At 34.6% G+C, this 20,431-nt stretch overlaps 1 protein-coding gene across 2 annotated transcripts in view; it reads left to right on the forward strand.

Moving 5' to 3' along the window:
• LOC111142175 (UHRF1 binding protein 1 like) overlaps positions 1 to 12,062 on the forward strand; it is a 105,983-nt gene extending 93,921 nt beyond the window's left edge. For both annotated transcript variants that reach the window (XM_022495181.1, XM_022495182.1), the window contains 2 exons: positions 7,683 to 7,876; positions 9,998 to 12,062. In XM_022495181.1, coding sequence (XP_022350889.1) covers positions 7,683 to 7,876; positions 9,998 to 10,117 — 314 coding nt within the window. In that variant the 3' untranslated portion in view covers positions 10,118 to 12,062. The remainder of the gene's footprint in view (positions 1 to 7,682; positions 7,877 to 9,997) is intronic.
• Positions 12,063 to 20,431: the final 8,369 nt, after the last annotated feature.

Genomic DNA, 20,431 nt, shown 5'->3' on the forward strand with positions numbered 1-20,431 from the left:
TTATGGACTTTGGGGAGGGTATGTGCTATGGTGAGTGCTGTGAAGTGTGTAAACGTGGCGATTCACAGACCTGTACCCCTAGGGCTAATGATACATTATATGTTTATAAAAAATTATTTTTTAAAAAAGTGTGAGTTTCAAAAAAAAATCACATCTGAATTATTAGTCTACCCTAATGAAGGCAAGATAATATCTTTTTATTTTTTCATTGTCATGTCTCACATATATTTACCTCATTTCTACATTTTAGAAAACTAGAAGCTGATCTTCATTAAATGTATTATATTTTATGAATTTTTTTTTCTTATGTCTTTAAATTGACGCTTATTTGGGTCTTTTCAGCAAAGCAGTTTAGGTAGTGATGACATGTTAGAAGAAAAGGCATATCCTAGATTTTTAAAAAATATAAACTCAAAGTGTGAGAACTCAGGTGTCAAAATATCAAGACTCAGAGTACTATATGAATTTAAACAGCAGCTCTCATACATGTAAATTATTGTAGATATACCTTTCAGAAACTTATTGGGATGATGGAAAAGTATGTTGTGTTATTCAGGATATTAGCATGGTACAAAATCCAGAATAATTTATTTTAAAGTTGTTTTCCATTGGCACTGGAAAGAGCATATTTTAAGCTTAAACAGATATGGTTTGTTTTTATATAGAGTGTCTCATATTTTATTTTAATGTGTTCCTAAAAGCAGTGTCATGAAGCAGATTGTTAATATTTGATGACTGATGTTATGTTATTTTTCTTATGATATGGAAATTAATTGCATTAGTCTTCAGTGCATGAAGTATATAAAATGTAACACATAGCCGAGTATATCACCCATATAGCTAGTATGGTAATGTATTATAAATATGACTTAAACTAATACATCAGACATAATAAATCACTATTAACAATTTTATGTGCTGCTTAGAAGTTATAAGGGCATTGGGGGATGATTTGAGTGGCCTGACTTTCTCAACAGCTCTTTAAGAAATGGTAAGCTAGGGGCGCCTGGGTTGCTCAGTGGGTTAAAGCCTCTGCCTTCGGCTCAGGTCATGATCCCAGGGTCCTGGGATCGAGCCCCGTATTGGGCTCTCTGCTCAGCGGGGAGCCTGCTTCCTCCTCTCTCTCTGCCTGTCTCTCTACCTACTTGTGATCTCTATCTGTCAAATGAATAAATTAAAAAAATCTAAAAAAAAAAAAAAAAGAAATGGTAAGCTATGCTGGTTTTTTTCCTCCCCTGAAGCAGATGTATTTAGCAAGGAAGAGAATTGAAAAGAATCTTATTGGTAGCTATTTCAAAATTAGTTGTAGGTGTTTGTTGCTGTGATAACGAAATGGCAGCTTACCTGATATTCTTCTTTATTTCTTCCTGTTCTTTGAGTTTATTCTGAGGATTACTAGCAGCTGCTCTAATGTGATTAAATAAGGTCTAATCATAAAGGAATAAGTACTTTCATACCTATTTTGCTGCTTATCATAGTACTTCACACTTTCTTGGGACATTCTTAAATACAATTAGCAGTTTTTAAATAACTGCTTTAAATTAGACTTATAGTAATTTTTCAAAAAATTAGAACACTAAACTACAGTTTATTTCTTGTTCCAGTGAAATATGACTAATTAAATATTAATAAGACTACTAATAAGAGAAAAAGGAAATGTTTGTTGGTGAGTGTATATATGTATATGATGTATGTATATATACCATGCCATGTATATATGGTTCTATTAGTTACTTTTAATAGTAGTATACTGGCTCACAGCATTTTTCCAACCCAGTACAGGTGGGGCCTGGCATACTCCCATCGGGAGCAATGGCTATTATGGCACTGATTCTCAACCAAAAGGATTGTGAGGAAGGGACTACTAGATTTTATAAGAATGCTGTAGGGGAGTGGTGCTGTACATTTAAAGGTCTGTGATAAGCAACTCTGCCATTCACTTTCCTAGAATTATTGCTGTAATGGTTCCTAACTGGGAAGGTGATGAAACCTGGTGAACTGTGTAAAACCTAAACTCTGAAGAGTCTGTATGACCAGAGAAGAAAAATGAATAGAAATCTTCTATTGGAATAAACAAATAACTAGTAAAGTCTATATTTAAAAGTCAAATATTTATCAATACCTACTGTGGTATTATTAATGATTAATATTTGAATAATGCTTGCCAATTTATAACGTTCTTTTACATTAAGTATTAACTAATTTCATTCTTACCGGACCCTCTGAGATCATTGAGGCAAGTATTCTTATCACCTCCGTTTTGCAAATGAAGAAATTTAAATTTAGACGTGTCAAGTAACTTCTTCAAGTTGAAGGAGCCTGTGCTGGGGGATAAGTATGTTACTGTAAGATACTGCACATTTCATCTATGAATGGCATAGATTTGTTTATGAAAATTTGTCCTAAAAACTTGAAAGAAACTCTTTTAAAGCAAATAAAAAGAAATAGGCCTTTCTACTGTAATAGACTCCAGTCACCGGCTTCAATCACAGTTTTTCTGTCTTCCCCTCTCTTTCCAGTCCTCCTCTTTACATTCTTCCTGCTGCCCCTTCTTTCCCATTTCCTTCCTTTTTTTCTCTTCCTTTTCTCTTCCTATCTCCTCCTACCTAAATACCCTTCCTCTTTATTTCCCCTCACCCCATACATCCCTCTTTCTTTCTTCCCATCCTTCCTCCCCCACCTTCTCCACTCTCCATCTCTCTTCCGCCTCCTCTATCTCATTCCTTTTTTCCCCTCTCCGCATATGTCTTCGTCTTCCCTTCTATCCCTCTCCTACCCATTTCTCTCCTCATTCCATCTCACAGTGATTGAAATAAATGGGTTTCAGAATTACTTAGTGTTTTTTTCATTATTATTAGTATCCCATGAGTAGTGGGATGTAAGCTAAATAGAATTAAGTCCTGGATCCTCTACTATCCTAACTATAGTCAATGTAACCCAGCTCTTCTCTTTAGTTTATATTAGCATTCCAGGTCAGATTTCATTTAAAAGAAGTTTTGTTCCTTTAAAAGTTTGAGAATGAAAGTATGTTATAAATTACTAAATTACTAGTTTTTTATGGTTGAAAGACTGGAGAACTTGGCTTTCCCATGGCCTAGTGTTTAGGTTTCTCTTATAGTCAATACCAAGCTGAATGGTATGCTAGTCTGAACCAGTACAACAATTTTTATAGTTTTTTTCTACTTATACTACTAAAAACATAATCAATGCAAGACAATATTATAAAAAATAGTTTCTGATTTGAGACCACTGTAAAATGAAGCCAAGAACAGACCAAAACTGAACTTGATGGCACTTAACCATGTAGATAGAACTATTCCATTATATATATATCTATATATATATATAATGGAATTTGTCTATATATATATATACACACACACACACACACATACACACACACACACACACACACACACACACACATATATATATATATACACACAGAATAGGGGTAAAATTGAGAGAATCTTCATGGAGGGTAATTTGGCAGTATGAACATAACCTTTAAAAAATGTTTGTTTTTTACTTTAACTATCCACTTCTTGGAATCTTTTTAAGGAGAATACTATGTTAAGCAGATACTACTCTTCAGTCCACTCAATATAATTTGATTTGGCAAACTGCTGTTCGCTCATTTCATGTTATTTTGGTGGACTGTTAATCATGTGACCCTATCACAAAAGTGGGAATAGGGTATAGCTTGACCAATCAAAAGACTTCAGCCTTTGGGACATAGTGACATGAGTTGACTGTGATCCAAGTGTTGAGTCTTTTTGATGAATTGATAAGGACAGTGAGAGAGAAAGGGTCACAGGCTGTAGAACTTACTTATTTGGGGGTCACCAGTAACCACCTTTGCCATCATGTAACTGGTCCAACACAAAGGAAAAGAAACGTGGACTTGAGAAATAGGTTCCTAATATGATAGTCTTGAAGACATTTTATGAACCCCAGTATCCAGCCATGACTGAATGCACCATCACTTGGACTCCCTGTTCAAGTCAAATATTCTTCCTTTTTTATTTAAAACTTTTTTTTTTCAATTGAAGCAGAGTTGACACATAATGTTACATTAGTTTTAGGTGCATTTTCTTTTTTAAAAGCAAGTTTTGAGTTGAGCTTCTATTCCCTGGCAACCAAAGTGCTCTATGTGTAATCCAAAAAGTAAGAAAATATGTTGATGTGTGAAGATACTCACTGCTTTGTGTTTTATAATTATTTTTTAATAAAAACATTTTTGAGATATAATTCACATACCATACCATTCATCCAATTAAAATACATAACTCAGTGGTATTTAGTATGCTCACAAATGGTACAATCATCACCACAGCTTTAGAACATTTTCTTCACCCTAAAAAAAAACCCATCCCTACCAGCAGTCTCTCCCTAATCCTTTTCCTGCCGTAGGCAACCACTACTTTACTTTTCATCTCAATAGATTTGCCCATCCTGGATACTTCATAAAAGTGAAGTCATACAATATTATTGTCTTTTGTAACTTCTTTTTCTTGATATTTTCTAAATTCATTAGTGTTGTTGCATATATTAGTATTTCATTCCTTTGTATGGCCAAATAATATAATATTTGTTATATGGGGCATACTGCATTTTGTTTATCCAGCCATTGCTTGATGGACATTTGGGTCATTTCTGCTTTTCGGCTATTATGAATTATACTGCTATAAATGTCTGTATAATTTGTTTCTCTTGGGTATATATCTAAGAATAGAATTATTGGGACATATGGTAAATTTTTAATCATCTGAGGAATTGCCAGACTGTTTTCCAAAGTGGCTGCATCATTCTGCATATTTACCAGTGTTTGAGGGTTCCAACTTCACCTGTTTGCCAACAGTCATTATTAAATGACTTTTTGATTATAAGCATTTGTGGGTATGAAGTGTTTATCATTATAGTTTTGGGTTTGTTTATTTTTTTTTATTATGATAAGTGTATTCTTGAAGCCCCATCACCTATTTCATCCATCCCCCCACCCACCTCTCCTGTGGTAACCATCAGTTTGTTCTGTACACTCAAGAGTTTGTTTCTTGGTTTGTGAGTCTCTCTTTTTTTCTTTGCTCATTTGTTTTGTTTCTTAAATTCCACATATATGTGAGATTGCATGGCATTTGTCTTTGAGTGACTTATTTTGTTGAGCATTATACTGTCTAGCTCTAGCCGTGTCGTTGCAAATGGCAAGATTTCATTCTTTTTTACTGCTAATAATATTCCATTCTAGTACAGACCACATCTTCTTTATCCATTCATCTATCCATGGACATTTGGGCTGCTTCCATAGTTTGGCTGTTGTAAATAATGTTTCAATAAACTTACTAGTAGTGCATGTATCCCTTTGAATTAGTGTTTTTGCATTTTGGGGGGTAAATACCCAGTACTGTGATTACTGGGTCAAAGGCTAGTTCTATTTTTAACTTTTTGAGAAACTTCCATACCGTTTTCCACATTGGCTGCACCAGTTTGCATTATCTCCATCAGTGTACAGTGTTTCTTTTTCTCTACATCCTCAACACTTACTGTTTCTTGTGTGTTTGATTTTAGCCATTCTGACAGGTATGAGGTGATAACTCATTATGGTTTTGGTTTGCATTTCCATGATAATGATGAGTGATGTTGGGCATCTTTTCATGTCTCTTGGCCATCTGAATGTCTTCTTTGAAGAAATGTCTGTTCAGTTCATTTCTTCTGCCATTTTTTCATTGGATTATTTGTATTTTGGGTGTTGGGTTGTATCACTTCTTTATATATTTTGGATACTAACCCTTTAATGGCAATGTCATTTGCAAATATCTTCTCCTAAGGGTGCCTGGGTGGCACAGTTCGTTAGGTGTCCTACTTTTGGTTTCAACTCAGGTCATGATCTCAGAGTAGTGAGATTGAGCCCCACCTCTGGCTCCATGCTTAGTGCAGAGTCTGCTTGAGATTCTCTCTCCCTCTCCCCCCGCTGCCCTCCCTCCCCCGCTCATACACTTGCTTGCTCTCTCTTAAATAAATAAATAAATAATAAGTAAATAAATAAATCTTTTCCCATTCCCTAGGATGCCTTTTAGTTTTGTTTTTTTTTTTTATAAACATATATTTTTATCCCCAGGGGTACAGGTCTGTGAATCGCCAGGTTTACACACTTCACAGCACTGATGCCTTTTAGTTTTGTTGATTGTTTCCTTTGCTGTGCAGAGACTTTTTATTTTGATGTAGTCCCAATAGTTTATTTTTGCTTTTGTTTCCCTTGCCTCGGAAGACTTATCTAGAAAAATGTTGCTATGGCTGATGTCAAAGAGACTACTGAAAACTTGTAGTTTTCTGAGCATAAATTTTATACTTTCTTTTGTTAAATTTATTTATAAGTATTTTATTCCTTTTGATGACATTTTAAATAAATCATTTTTAATTTCAGTTTTGATTGTTTATTGCAAGTATTTAGAATTAACAGTTGATTTTTGTATATTGACCTTGTATCTTGCAAGGAAATCTGAAATCATTTGTTAGTTCTAAGAGTTTTTTAGTGGACTCTTTAGTTGTTGTTGTTTTTTCTATATACAAGATCATGTCATCTGTGAATAAAGATAGTTTCATTTTATCTTTTCTAATCAGGATTCCTTTTACTTTGTTTGCCTAATTGCATTGGCTAGAACCTCTGGGACAAGGTTGAGTAAAAATGTTGAGAACAAATATCTTTTTCTTATTCCTGATCTTAGTGGGAAAACATTCAGTTTCTTACCATTAAGTATGGTATTAACTGTGGGATTTTTGTAGATGTTCTATATCAAGTTGAGGAAGTTTCCTTCTGTTCCTAGTCTGCAGAGTGTTTTTATCATGGCAAAGTGTTGATTTTATTCAATTTTTTTTGCATCTATTGAGATGATCATGTGGCTCTTGTTTTACTGTATTGATGTGATGTGTTACATTAATTGACTTTTGGATATTAAGTTACTCTTACATTCCTGGGATAAATCTCACTTGACCATGGTATATAATTTTTTATATACATTGCTGGGTTCAGTTTGCTAATATTTTGTTGAGGATTTTTATGTTCATATTTATAAGGATATTGATTTTAGTTTTGTTGTGATTTCTTTGTCTGGCTTCACATAATGAATTCAGAAATGCTTCTCCTCAATTTTTAGAAAAGTTTGTAAAGATTTGTAATTAATCGTTATTTAAACCTTTGATATAATTCACCTTTGAATTCCCCTGGGCCTGGACTTTTCTTTGTGGTCAGTTTTTTTTATTCTTATTTCAACCTCTTTATTTGCTATATGTGTATTTGCATTGTCCATTTCTTTTTGAGTCCATTTTAGTTAGTAGTTTGGTAATTATTCTGTTTCATGTAAGTTATCTAATTTATTGGCATACAATTGTTCATAGTATTTCTTTAAGTCATTTTTATTTCTGTAAGATTGATAGTAATGTAACCTTTTTAATTTCTGATTCTGGTAACTTCTTTTGTTTTTTTTTTGTCAGTTTAAACTTTCATTGACTTTGTTTATCTTTTCAGTAAACAAGATTTTTTGTTTATTGACTTTATTGCTTTTCTGTTTAATAATAATGTCTTCATACTAATAGAGATATATTTTTAAAAGTACTTTTTAACAATAGAACTTAGTATTTATCATATATTTTACAATGTTATTTGAGCATTTTGTTTGTTTGACCAGATTCTCAGATGCTTAACACTGGAAATGATTTGAAAAAAAAAGTCAAAAGTGACTCACTGCTGCTTACCAGTGAAAAGTATGATCTGAAGAAACAACACAGTGTCACTCAAGCCACTCAGACGAGTCCAGAGGTTCCCTGGCCTTCTCAGTCAGTTAACTTTCCTGAATGCTGCTTTGATTTTACTAGGGAACAGGTAATGGGAAAATTAATTTATTCTCATTCAGTTTGAGCAATTAAAATATTAGAAACGAGAAAGTTAAAACATTATTTATTTACTTATTTGAATAATGTTTCTTGAGTGCTTGTTCATGAGTGCTTGCCTAGGCATTGTGTTAGATGCTATAGAAATAGTGTTGAGTGAGACTGGGATATTCCATCTTCACAGAGGTTGTAGTCTAGGAGAGTACTAGTTCTTGGAATCTGGAAAAGATTCCTGGAGGATATTTATTTTTTCGTCTTATTATTAACTTTGCAAAAGTATTGTAATATTTCAGAACATTGGAAAATATTTTTAAACAACTTTAATACAGTCTAACTTTCTGCAGTACTATCAATATATTTTTAAGTTTTTCCTCTCAGGCTCTTTTCCATAATCTTCCAAAACAATTATTATTCTAGTATATATACTATATTTTGTTAACTTAACATGGTTTAACAAATATTTTTCCAAATATTTGTTAGACAAATATTTTTTAACAAATATTTGTTAACAAATATTTTGCTACATATGCTTCATATTTATTGTTAATGGCAGAGTAACATGGTTGTGAATATACTGTCATTTCTTATCCTTCCTCTTAATATTTGTTAATATTTTAACATTTGAGCTGTTCTTTTTGTTATTACAATATCTAGCAGAATTTTAATTCTCTATGGTAGAACCAAAGAATGAGTTCATTCATCTGTTCACCAGGATTTTTTGGATGTCAACTTTGAGCTAAGAATGTAAAATTGAACAATATATCATCCCTATCAAGAAACTCAAAAGTCTAGTAGGAAAGTTGGGGGTGTGTAATTTGAGGTCATAACATACCATATCAAGTGTTGTGCTGGAGACTGGAGAAATATAGGGAAATACCCAACTTGGTCTATAAGGCAGGAATTCTTCGGCTGGGACTAAAAGAAGTCTGAGAGGGGCACCTGGGTGGCTCAATGGGTTAAGCCTCTGCCTTCCGCTCAGGTCATGATCTCAGGGTCTTGGGATCGAGCCCCGCATCGGCCTCTCTGCTCAGCAGGGAGCCTGCTTCCCCCTCTCTCTCTGCCTGCCTCTCTACCTACTTGTGATCTCTCGTTGTCTGTTGAATAAATAAAATCTTTTAAAAAGAAATAAAAGGAGTCTGAGAACTCTTTGAAATTAAATGTATATATATTAATATATTTGTATAAATGTATTTTGAGGGGGGAGAAAGTTCTTATTTTTATCATTAAATCTTCATGGTTAGGGTTTAGGGAATAGTTCCAAGAGGATAATGTACTTGAACTGAGTCTTTTCTTTTTTTAAAAGATTTTATTTATTTATTTGACAGTGAGAAACACAGCGAGAAAGGAAACACAAGCAGAGGAGTAGGAGAGGGAAAAGCAGGCTTCCTGCCAAGCAGGGAGCCTAATGTGGGGCTCAATCCTAGGATCCTAGGATCATGACATGAGCTGAAGGCAGACGCTTAACGATTGAGCTACCCAGACACCCCTGAGCTGAGTCTTAATGTGGGGAGGGAGATCTTTTGGCCATCTAGATGAAAATATTTAAAGAGAATATTCATAATATAGGTCAGAGATATTCAGAATATGGGTCTGTAGCTCAAGACAGAGGTTCATGCTGGATCAAGTTATGTGATAGAGCCATAGGAGTAGATGAGGTCATCTAAGAGAGTGACTCAAGTGATAAGATGACCAATTATGGAATCTAACGGTGTAGTAAAATTTAAGGGTTCATAAACAGCAGAGGAAAAGAAGAAATGTCTGTAGGTGGAAGGAGATAAACATGAAACAGCTGAGGCGTGAAAGTCAAAAGAGAGAGGCTTAGGAAGGAGGAGCAAGGTCAGCAGTGTGTAAACCACAGAGATGTCCAGAGAAACTGAAATTAAACAAAATCACCAATAGATTTGGAAATTAGGAGTGAATTCTTGTTTTAAATTGCTGAGTCAAAACTTATGAACATTTTAAAGTGCTTCTCCAAGCAATTTCAGCTTAAGTCACTCTCTCCAGCATTGGGTATTTTTACTACCCCACGTGTCACACCTTTAGATGCTATGTGAATAGTCTGTGTTTTCTTAAAATGATTAAATTCTCTTATTTTCCAAATTTATCATTTCAGCTCATGGAAGAGAATGAATCTCTTAAACAGGAATTGGCCAAAGCTAAAATGGCTCTTGCAGAGGCTCACTTGGAAAAAGATGCTCTTCTTCATCATATAAAGAAGATGACAGTTGAATAGCAGCAGTGGCAGTCAAAAATTCAAATTAGAGCTCTGGAGTAGGGAGGTTATGTTTATAATGTTATGTTACCAGTTAGTGAAAGACTTTCCTTTTCATGAAAAGACAATAAAATAAAATACAATGTGATGAAGTAGTGACTGTTCCAAAGCCAGTTTGGAAGGTAATAGGTACGGCATTACAGTCTTCTGGTTTGTGTTTTGGGGTTTGATCAAACTCTTTTAAACTGGTGTGATAGAGGGAAGTCAACAAATACTGTAAAATAATCACATGCCTAATGGAAAGATGTCATTTCCTAATTTTGATATCACATTATAGGCACTTTTTAAAAAGAAAAATGGAAATCTGTTGTGTTCTCACAGATTGCTGATTTTATTTATCACTATTTGTTAATAATTTACTATTATTTACAAAGATTCAAATGCTTTTAGGGCTAATGTAATTTAAAAGGAGGCTTACATTTTAAATGTTATTAGAATTATATACTTAAATCTATAATTATTTAATTACTGTGGAAAAGTCCAATCAAGTTAATAAATTATATTGACTGGGTTCAAAAATTTGAAAATCATCACCCTACTGATCTTACAAAGTAACTTGAGAATGTGAAAAAGAAATCATTTAAAATGATGAATAAACTGTATAAGTTAAAGATAATAATTTTCAACTAAAAGGATCATACAAATGTAAAAATAAAAAGCACAAACTGTAAAAAAGCAAAACATTACAGTATATGGCCAACTAATTTAAAAAATATTACTTGTACATTCCTTTAAACAGTTATTGTTAGAAGTAAAAGAGTAATTTAACAATCCTAAATTTGGCAGCATTTGTAACTATAAAAATTTTAATTAGTACTATTTATATTATTTATCTTTTCTCTGTTTAAGAGGGGAATGTTTTCAGAGAATTTTTTTTTCATATACATAAAATAATTTCATACCATTCTTGTAGTTCATTAGGTAGATGTTTGCACATACTGTATTTATAAAGCTAGTTTTGATTAAAGGTGTATGTGACATAAATACTATCTTCTATAATAAGAATAATTGGTAAACTTTGAATTCTATTTTCTAGGGATTGTTAAGGTTGAAACCAACATGAGAGAGAAAATCATGCGTTATGAAATAAGTTTATGAGTGTTTAAGAAACAGACATTTTTAAAGATTTACAATATATTTCTGATAGAATTAAATTAAGTGGGTCTGTTTTAAAATTAACATTCTTAAAACAAATATATCCAAGCTATAACATGAAACAGCTCAGACTACTCTTTCTTTAAGATACTTGAAAATTTTAAACAACATTATGATACTTTATGGTGCTTTGCTTGTTAGGCATGACTTATACAGCCATCCCTGTATCTGAATACTTAGATGAAAATACATCTTTCATTTACATTAAGTGTTGGGGTGATTTAGATTTCACTGAAAATAATACTGGCCTTCCCCCCCCCCTTCTGTAACATCCATTTTCATTGACATTAATAGTACAGACCCTATTTTGGGAGCTAAGGTTACAGCAAAGAACAAATTAAATTACTTTTTTTTTTTACCTCAGAGTATTTTAAAAATCACATTAAACCATGTTAATCTAAAACTATATCCTAGTCTTAGATTAAAAGCAGAGGTCTAGTTAAAGATTTAAAACATATAGCTCATATCCATAGTTTAGAGTGCTTTTGATTTGTAGGTAAGTATTCAACAAAACAGCCTCTTATGGAAAAGCGGGATTGATGGGACATTAATATCTTCAGAGCTGACAGTTTCTTAGGATTGACCCCTTTGCTCCATAGAAGTTTTAAATTTATGGTATAATTATTTAGTGTTACAGAAGCTGAATGTTTCACTTATTCCTTTTCAGTTTACTTGGCCTTCTCAAGAAAAGTACATAAACAGTAGAGATAATTAACATGGATCTGAGCATTCTTGTATGCTTTGTTGGATTTTTTTAAATTTATAGTGAGTACTATTTTTATAGAGATTTAAAATTCATAAAGCACTTTGAAAAACATCTCATGTAATTCTCACAACAAATCTGGGAAGTAGGTATTACTCATATATTAGAAGTTAAAAAAAAACAAAACCCTAAGGCTTAAAATGAACAAGTGATTTGACTGAAATATTCACAATAACGTGACCTTTTGATTTAGATCCCAGTTATATGCTTTTATTTTACCTTCCTCATTAATTCACAGATTTTGCTGGAGGTGGAGAGAGGAATCCCTTATTTTCTTTTGTCTGTTTTTCTTTTAAAGATAAATATATTTTTAATTTTGTGTGTGTGTGTGTGATGTGTGTATATTTTTTCAAACTATAGTGGGAGAATTTTTGTTTATGTTATCCCCAGCCTTTTTCAGTGTGAGAAGTATAGGAATAACCCTATGATAAACTTACCAGAGTTATTTAATGACCATAAATTAGAAAAAAAATTGCCATATTTTGATTTTTTTTTCCCCTAAATCTCTAGCAGAGATGTTAGTGATCAGGGAAGGAAATGGTAATCATGTTTTGCCTTTTAATTTTATGTACATCATAAACATTTTCTTGGTATCTTGTATTTTTTTTCTTTTTTCATTTTGTCCTGGAATTTCAAAAGACCACCATGTGACATTAGTTGTGATGAAGTATTATTTTAATTTAAGCTATGTAGGAATGGCTATGTGTGATTGCACAAAAATACATGTGGAATATTAACCAGAAACTCCTTTCTGGATTTTTATTGTAGTTGCTTGATATTTGTCACTATAGGAGTTTGACTTCAAGTTTATTTTATTTTTTTTTTTAATTTTATTTATTTATTTGACAGAGAGAGAGAGATCACAAGTAGGCAGAGAGGCAGGCAGAGAGAGGAGGAAGCAGGCTCACTGCTGAGCAGAGAGCCCGATGCGGGGCTCGATCCCAGGACCCTGAGATCATGACCTGAGCCAAAGGAAGAGGCTTAACCCACTGAGCCACCCATGTGCCCCAACTTCAAGTTTATTTTTAACCTACATAATAATCAAGGCATTTCCTATTTCCGTGAATGGTACCACTATCACCCTGGTTCCCAAACTAGTAACCTAGAACTACTCTTAAACACTTTCCCTAACTCTTCCCGCCCCCCTCCATCAGTTTTTTACCAGGTCCTGTCACCTCAAATGTGTCTGCATCTTTCTGCTTCTCACCATCTCCCTAACTATAATCAGCACCATTTGTCTGCTTTACTGCAGTTGCCTCCTAACTCCTCTTCCTACAGCTACTATGGCCCTCCTCTGATCCACCCTACTGCAGGCAGAATTCTCTTTTGAAGTGCAGTTTTAATTAAGGCAACTCACCTACCCCTATCTCACCCCTTGAGACATTTTAATGGCTTTTTCTTGCTCTTAACATGAAAACAAAAATATTTATATGACCTATATATTAGAGCCAGTATTTACTTTTTAGTATAATTCTGGGCATTAAAAGAGTTAATGTCTCAAAATATTAAAACAGTGGCTCGTGATTAAAAACACTCAATAGGGGCACCTGGGTGGCTCAGTTAATTGTCTGCCTTTGTTTGGGTCATGATTCCAGAGTCTTGGGATTGAGCCGCACATCAGGCTCCCTGCTCAGTGGGGAGCATGCTTCCTTCTCTCTCCCTCTACCATGTCTCCTACTTGTGCTCTCTGGTGTCTCTCTCCGTCAAATAAATAAAATCTTAAAAAAAAAAAAAATAGGGCCTCCTGTGTGGCTCAGTGGGTTAAAGCCTCTGCCTTCGGCTCGGGTCATGGTCTCAGGGTCCTGGGATCGAGCCCCGCATTGAGCCCCGCATTGGGCTCTCTGCTCTGCAGGGAGCCTGCTTCCTCCTCTCTCTCTGCCTTCCTCTCTGCCTACTTGTGATCTCTGTATGTCAAATAAATAAATAAAATCTTAAAAAAAAAACAAAATAAAAACATTCAGTAGAGGTTAGTTGATATTACTGCTGCTTAGCCTCATTGTACACCATGTTTCAGTTACTAATTGGTACTTCATTGCTCTTAAAGTATATGGAATAAGTGAGAATTAAACTGCTGCTTCTACCTAAGGAGCCTTTGTTCATGTTCCTTTGGCCTGAAATACCTTCCCCTGTTCATGGCCGAGTTGAATTCTTGTTTGTATTTCAGATCTTAGTTTATTCATCATTTCCTCAGGGAAGGATTCCTTAATTTCAGTCACGTAGTAAGACCCACTGTTGTATATTATCACATGAACACATACCTCTACTTAGCATTGAACATCTTTGTAATTATATATATTTGATTAATGTAGACTCTAGACTATAAACTCCATAGGACAGGAACTGTATTTTTGTTGTCTGTTCAGTTTTGGATTCCTTATGCTTCATACATGTTTAGTACATAGTAGGTGCTTAGTAAATACGTTGAAAGAATAAATTGAGTGGATAAGGTATCAAGGATATTTTTTAGGTATTAAGTTTTACCTCTCAGTTGGAATGATTGGAGATGGAACATAGGAAGTAGGTGGTGATAGTTATTTCAAAGGTCAGACTCTTTGAGTCCATAGGGTAAGAAAAAGATGGGGAATGGAGAAATTTGCCATACTGTTTTCTTTAGATTTTTAATATCTGAACTTGTATTTGATTTATCTCAAACCATCACAAAATAGAAAATTACCACATCTCTTCATAAAACTGCTACAGTGCCAAAATGTCATCTGGCTTTGCTTGTAACATATGGTGTTGTGGCTGTCAAGATCTGACAGTCCTATCAGCTAAACAAAATGGAAATAAGGCCAAAAGAGTAGTGGCTGAAATAGTTTTAAATTTTGACAAATAGACTAATACCCAGGATCAGTTGTGCCTAATTCCTTAAAGTACAAACAATCTCATTTCAGCTTGTGCCTAGAGATGCTGAAAGTAAATTTTTTTTTTAAAGATTTTTTATTTATTTATTTGAGAGAGAGACAGTGAGAGAGAGCATGAGCGAGGAGAAGGTCAGAGGGAGAAGCAGACTCCCCATGGAGCTGGGAGCCTGATGCGGGACTCGATCCCGGAACTCCGGGATCATGACCTGAGCCGAAGGCAGTCGTCCAACCAACTGAGCCACCCAGGCGTCCCTGAAAGTAAATTTTTTAAAAGATTTTATTTATTTATTTGTCGGAGGGAAAGAGAGAGAAAGAGGGCCTGAGCAAGCAAAGCAGGGAGAGCAGCAGGCAGAGGGAGAAGCAGGCTCTCCGCTGAGCAAGAAGCCTCATACGCGGTTCCACCCCAGGACCTTGGGATCGTGACCTGAGCTGAAAGCAGACACTTAACCGACTAAGCCACCCAGGCATCCCAGGAAAGTAAATTTTGAGCTAGACTAAGTTTACTTTTAGAAAATGTAAAATACTAGGCGCCTGGGTGGGTCAGTGGGTTAAGCCTCTGCCTTCTGGTTAGGTCATGATCTCAGGATCCTGGGACCTGGGATCGAGGCCTGGGATTGAGGCCCGCATGGACTCTCTGCTCAGCGGGGAGCCTGCTTCCCTCTCCCCCTCTGCCTGCCTCTCTGCCTACTTGTAATCTCTCTCTCTGTGTCAAATAAATAAATAAAATCTTAAAAATAAATGTAAAATACTAAAAGCTGGAATTACACAGGATATAGAAACTAAAGCAATAATTTATGTTTTTAAAACACTCATTTCTTCATTAAATTATAATTCACAATTTTTAAATTTTTGGCTGCCTTTTTTGAGAAATACAAGAATTAAGGTAACAGGAAGTAAAAATGTAAGCATGATAGTTTTTATCAACCATTAGGTATTATCTAATGAATCACTGTATAGTGGAGGGAAATTCATGTTACTGTTAAAATATTGAAATTTAGCATATATATTGCTAACACTATAGTTTTGTCAGGTCTGAAATTTTGAAACTTAGGAAAAATATGAAATCTGCTTAATGTCTTTTTTTCTATTTGTATAATAAAACATGTGCTATAATTTTTTGGTCTTAGAAGAAAACATCACTAAATCACCAAGAAGAATTAACTGTGTCTTAAAAGGTTTGAAACCATTTAGACAAAAAGGCAGTATATAAAAACTTAGAAATTAGATTTTATTTTCAATTTGCTTATGTCATCAATCAAAAGTCAATTCATTCCTTACAAGTTATACTAAACAATGTTAAGTAATATTTCTCATTCTTAATTCTTTACTGTGTATATGAAAAAATATTTGCTCATTTAGTAAAGAAATACTTGCACATTATGGGGATTAGGAGAGTACAGTGAGGTGATTTAGTCTTTATCTTGCAGCCATTCAGCAGAATTGTTTTGGCTGATAAAACAGAAAACTCAAATACTGACTCACAAATGTCATCAAGAATTAATGAGAATGAAAAATAGGTATATGGAAGCTTAAATGAGTATAGACCAGAAGTATCTCTACAGGATATGAGTCAAATTATAGGGGTCTGATCAAAGCCCATCATTCACACTTAAAATCACTCCATTTAAAATAGATACATGGTATAATCAGAGCAGGAAATTTTGAAAGTAACCATAGTAGACAAATACAGTGTAAGGAAATACAGTGGATAGTATCTCAATAATAAAGCACTTGAAAAAGATTTATGGTAAACAATTCACTTGAATTAAAACTTAAAGCAAAAAATTGATATGGAAATTCTTAAATTTCATGTGCAAAAATTGACACATGCAGAAATTCAGTTCTTGAATAAATGATATGCCCACAACTATTAAAATTCTAATTTCAACATGAAAAGTGAGTTAGGACATTCCCTGCCATTGTAGACATTTTATTGGTATAGCAATAATGTGGCATCTTAGCATTCTGTCCAAATTCAGTATATTTGCTTCAAAATACTTATTAGCATTATTAGCACAGCTATGATAATCATTTGCTGTTTTCTTCACACTGAAGTTATTTTTACTTCATCCCTTGCAGTTGAACAAGAGATTTTCCACATAAAACATTAGAGTTAACAAAGGCTAAAAGTCTAGAGAGGGATATGGAATAAGTTAATCAACTTTTTTATATCCTGTTTCTATAAATTTCCAGAATTTAAGGCATTCCCATATTATAGTATCAATATAAAAACATGCCAAGGCCAAGTATATCTTTACTAAAAGTGGTGAGTTTTTGCTGCATTAGTACAGATATTTGAGAATTACTGTGAACATGTATGGAAGCCTTTTCCATAATTTTAGTAGGGCATAGTTAATACTTTGCAGTTTTTACATGTACCTTTAATATGTCCCCTCCCCACCTTTTGGCCTTCAGAATTTAATTTCTTGTAAAAGTACACTTTGCTGAGTAGGCTTTAACTTTGATTTTGTATTGGTCCACTTTTTGTGTAGCTTCATTAATATGCCCAGAGACCATTATAGTGTGATGAATTTTAGAAATTGAATCACAAATAATATAAAAATATACACTGATGATTCTACATTCATTTTTCCTTCCTGCTTGTACAATCAATATGGCAATATTAAGTCAAAGGATAAAATTGTGGAAGAGTTGGAAGGAAACTTAGGAGTCCTCTCATTGGCTTCCCACTCATTATCAGTCCAGAGTTTCCAATGGGGAGTCACCAAATTACAGCTGAAATTCCTAATGAGAAAACATTCTACCCCATAAACCTTTCTGTGTTAAGTAGTTCTAATTGGTCTTTTTTTTTTTTTTTCCCTATTCGTGAATTAGAATAGCTCCCTTTTACTACATGTTGGTCCTACAGTTTTCACTCACATTGCAAAAGCTGTATATCTCTTGCCAAGTCTCTTTTCTAGGCTTAGCATCCCTAATCTCTTACTCATTGAAAGACAGTTTCCAAAGACTGCATTATTTGTCATTTGGATGTACCCCAATTTGCCAGAGTCCCTCTTAAACTTTTGTCATTTAAATAAGTTTGGATTCTTCCGTCTACAACTTAAAAGAAAACCCACCTAAAAGTAGTGATACCCTGAAAGTTTTAAAATAGAAGTAGTTTATTTTTTAGTATTACAAAACAATACTGGAGATAGGGTGGTTCTGGATGCTCAGTGATTTTATGAAGGATTATATTGTTTCTGCCATCCTCAGTGCAGGGGATTTTAGCCTCATACTTCTCATGGTTGCGAGGTGTCACTGCCATCTCCAAGAAAACCTCTACAAAGCCACATCCACAGACGTGGGGAGAGGGGGGGTTAAGATGGAGAAGGGTGTTTTTCCTCTTTTCCCTTTAAATAAAACTTTCCAGAAATTCCTCAGCAGATGCACCCTTTTATCTTATGTCAGAATACATTGCATTCCTGCCTAAATCACCTTTGGTTTAACTTGATCACTTCCAAGAACATGTTAAGAGTGTTCCTAGCCAACATCTGTTGTTTCCTGACTTGTTAATTTAGCCATTCTGACTGGTGTGAGTTGATATTTCATTGTGGTTTTGATTTGTATTCCCTGATGCCAAGTGATGTGGAGCATTTTATCATGTGTCTTTTGGCCACTTGGATGTCTTTTTTGCAGAAATGTCTATTCATGTCTTCTGCCCATTTGTTGACGGAATATTTGTTCTCTGGGTGTTGAGTTTGATAAAATCTTTATAAATCTTTATCTGATATGTCATTTGCAAATATCTTCTCCCATTCCATAGGTTGCCTTTTAGTTTTGTTGACTGTTCCTTTGCTGTGCAGAAGCTTTTTATCTTGATGTCCCAATAGTTCATTTTTGCTTTTATTTCCCTTGCCCTTGGAGATGTATCTGGCAAGAAGTTGTTGTGGCTAAGGCTGAAGAGTTTGCTACCTGTGTTCTCTTCTAAGATTTTGATGGATTCCTGTCTCACATTTAGGTCTTTCATCCATTTTGAGTCTAGTTTTGGGTACGGTGTAAGAAAATGGTCCAGTTTCATTTTTCTACATGTGGCTGTCCTGTTTTCCTAGCAGCATTTATTGAAGAGACTGTCCTTTTGCATTGGACATTCTTTCCTTCTTTATCAAAGATCTGTTGACCATGGAGTTGGGGTCCATTTCTGGGTTCTGTATTCTGTTCCACTGATCTGTCTGTTTTTGTGCCTGTGATAATTACAGCTTTGTAATATAGCTTAAGGTCTAGCATTGTGATGCCCCCAGCTTTGGATTTCTTTTACTGGGATTTTGGATTTTACTTTTACTGGGATTTTGGTTTGAATCTCCGTATTTTGTTTCCTATATAAGAGACTAATGCTTTAAAAAATTATTAGCTTATATTTTTGGAGATATAATGTATGAAGATGTAATGTTGTGTGACATCAATAACTGAAAGGAATATGACAGAACTGTTGAAAGAGCAGAAACAGTGAGAAGTGGTTGGAACCTGAATATAATTTGAAGGTGCTGCCATTGGGAATTTACTATTGGATTGGATGTGGTTCGTGAAATATGAATCTAGGGTTGGTCTGTGGTTTCTGATCTGAGCAATTTACTGAATTGCCTAGTGGAGTGTTCGACCTCTCTGGACTTGAAGCATTGGTTTGTGATCACACACCCACATTCAGCAAAACAAAATCCCTGCAAATAACCCTCTTCCTTAGGCAAAGTTAAGAATCATCTACTTTTCCTTGAGCACATCTCTTTGGCAGGGATGGGGGGGGTATTGTGGGGAAAGTATGATGGATTTTAGCGCCTTCCCTAAGTAGCTTGGGAGAATAGCAAGGAGGGAAAGAGTATAGATAAAAGCAGAGGAGGTTTAAAGACTAAGCTCTTTGCCACTCCAGTGTTCAGAGGTTAGAGAGGTGAGGAAAAATCATGACAGGAGACCCAGAAGCAGTGACAGTAGGAAAATCACGAGCATGTGGTGCCCTGAAAGCCAAGTGAAGAAATTGTTGAAGTGGGGAATGATTGGCTGTGTTAAATGCTGCTCGAAGGTCAAAAAGATGAGGAGTGAAAATTGACCATTAGATTTAACAACACAGACATGGTTGGTGGCTTTCAAAACAGCGGTTCCACTAGATTGGAGGAGGCAAGACCTATCTGCAGTGGGACACAGGCGAGGATAAAAGGTGAGAAAACGGAGAGAATGAGCATACATAACTCTTTGGAGGAATTTTACATTAAAACATAGGCTGATCATATAATTCACAATCCAAACTGGAACACATTTGAAAAGAGCACCATTAATAAGGCAAGATTTGATGAAGTAATAATTGAGTATAAACTGGAATTGTTATGACAAACAAATGCCATTTCATGAAGGAAAAGAGAAAGAGATGGCTCTAACTGAAAGGGAAGAGGGATAGAAAAGTTGTGTGTGTGTGTGTGTTTAAGGAAGGGAGAAATAGTAGCTAATAGGAATGATCTGATAGGGGAAATTTATTTTTATTTTTTTATAATTTTAAAAAAATTTTTA

The sequence above is a fragment of the Enhydra lutris genome, unplaced genomic scaffold (assembly GCF_002288905.1).
Source record: "Enhydra lutris kenyoni isolate GAN:26980312 unplaced genomic scaffold, ASM228890v2 scaffoldscaffold7, whole genome shotgun sequence".
Lineage (NCBI taxonomy): Eukaryota > Metazoa > Chordata > Mammalia > Carnivora > Mustelidae > Enhydra > Enhydra lutris.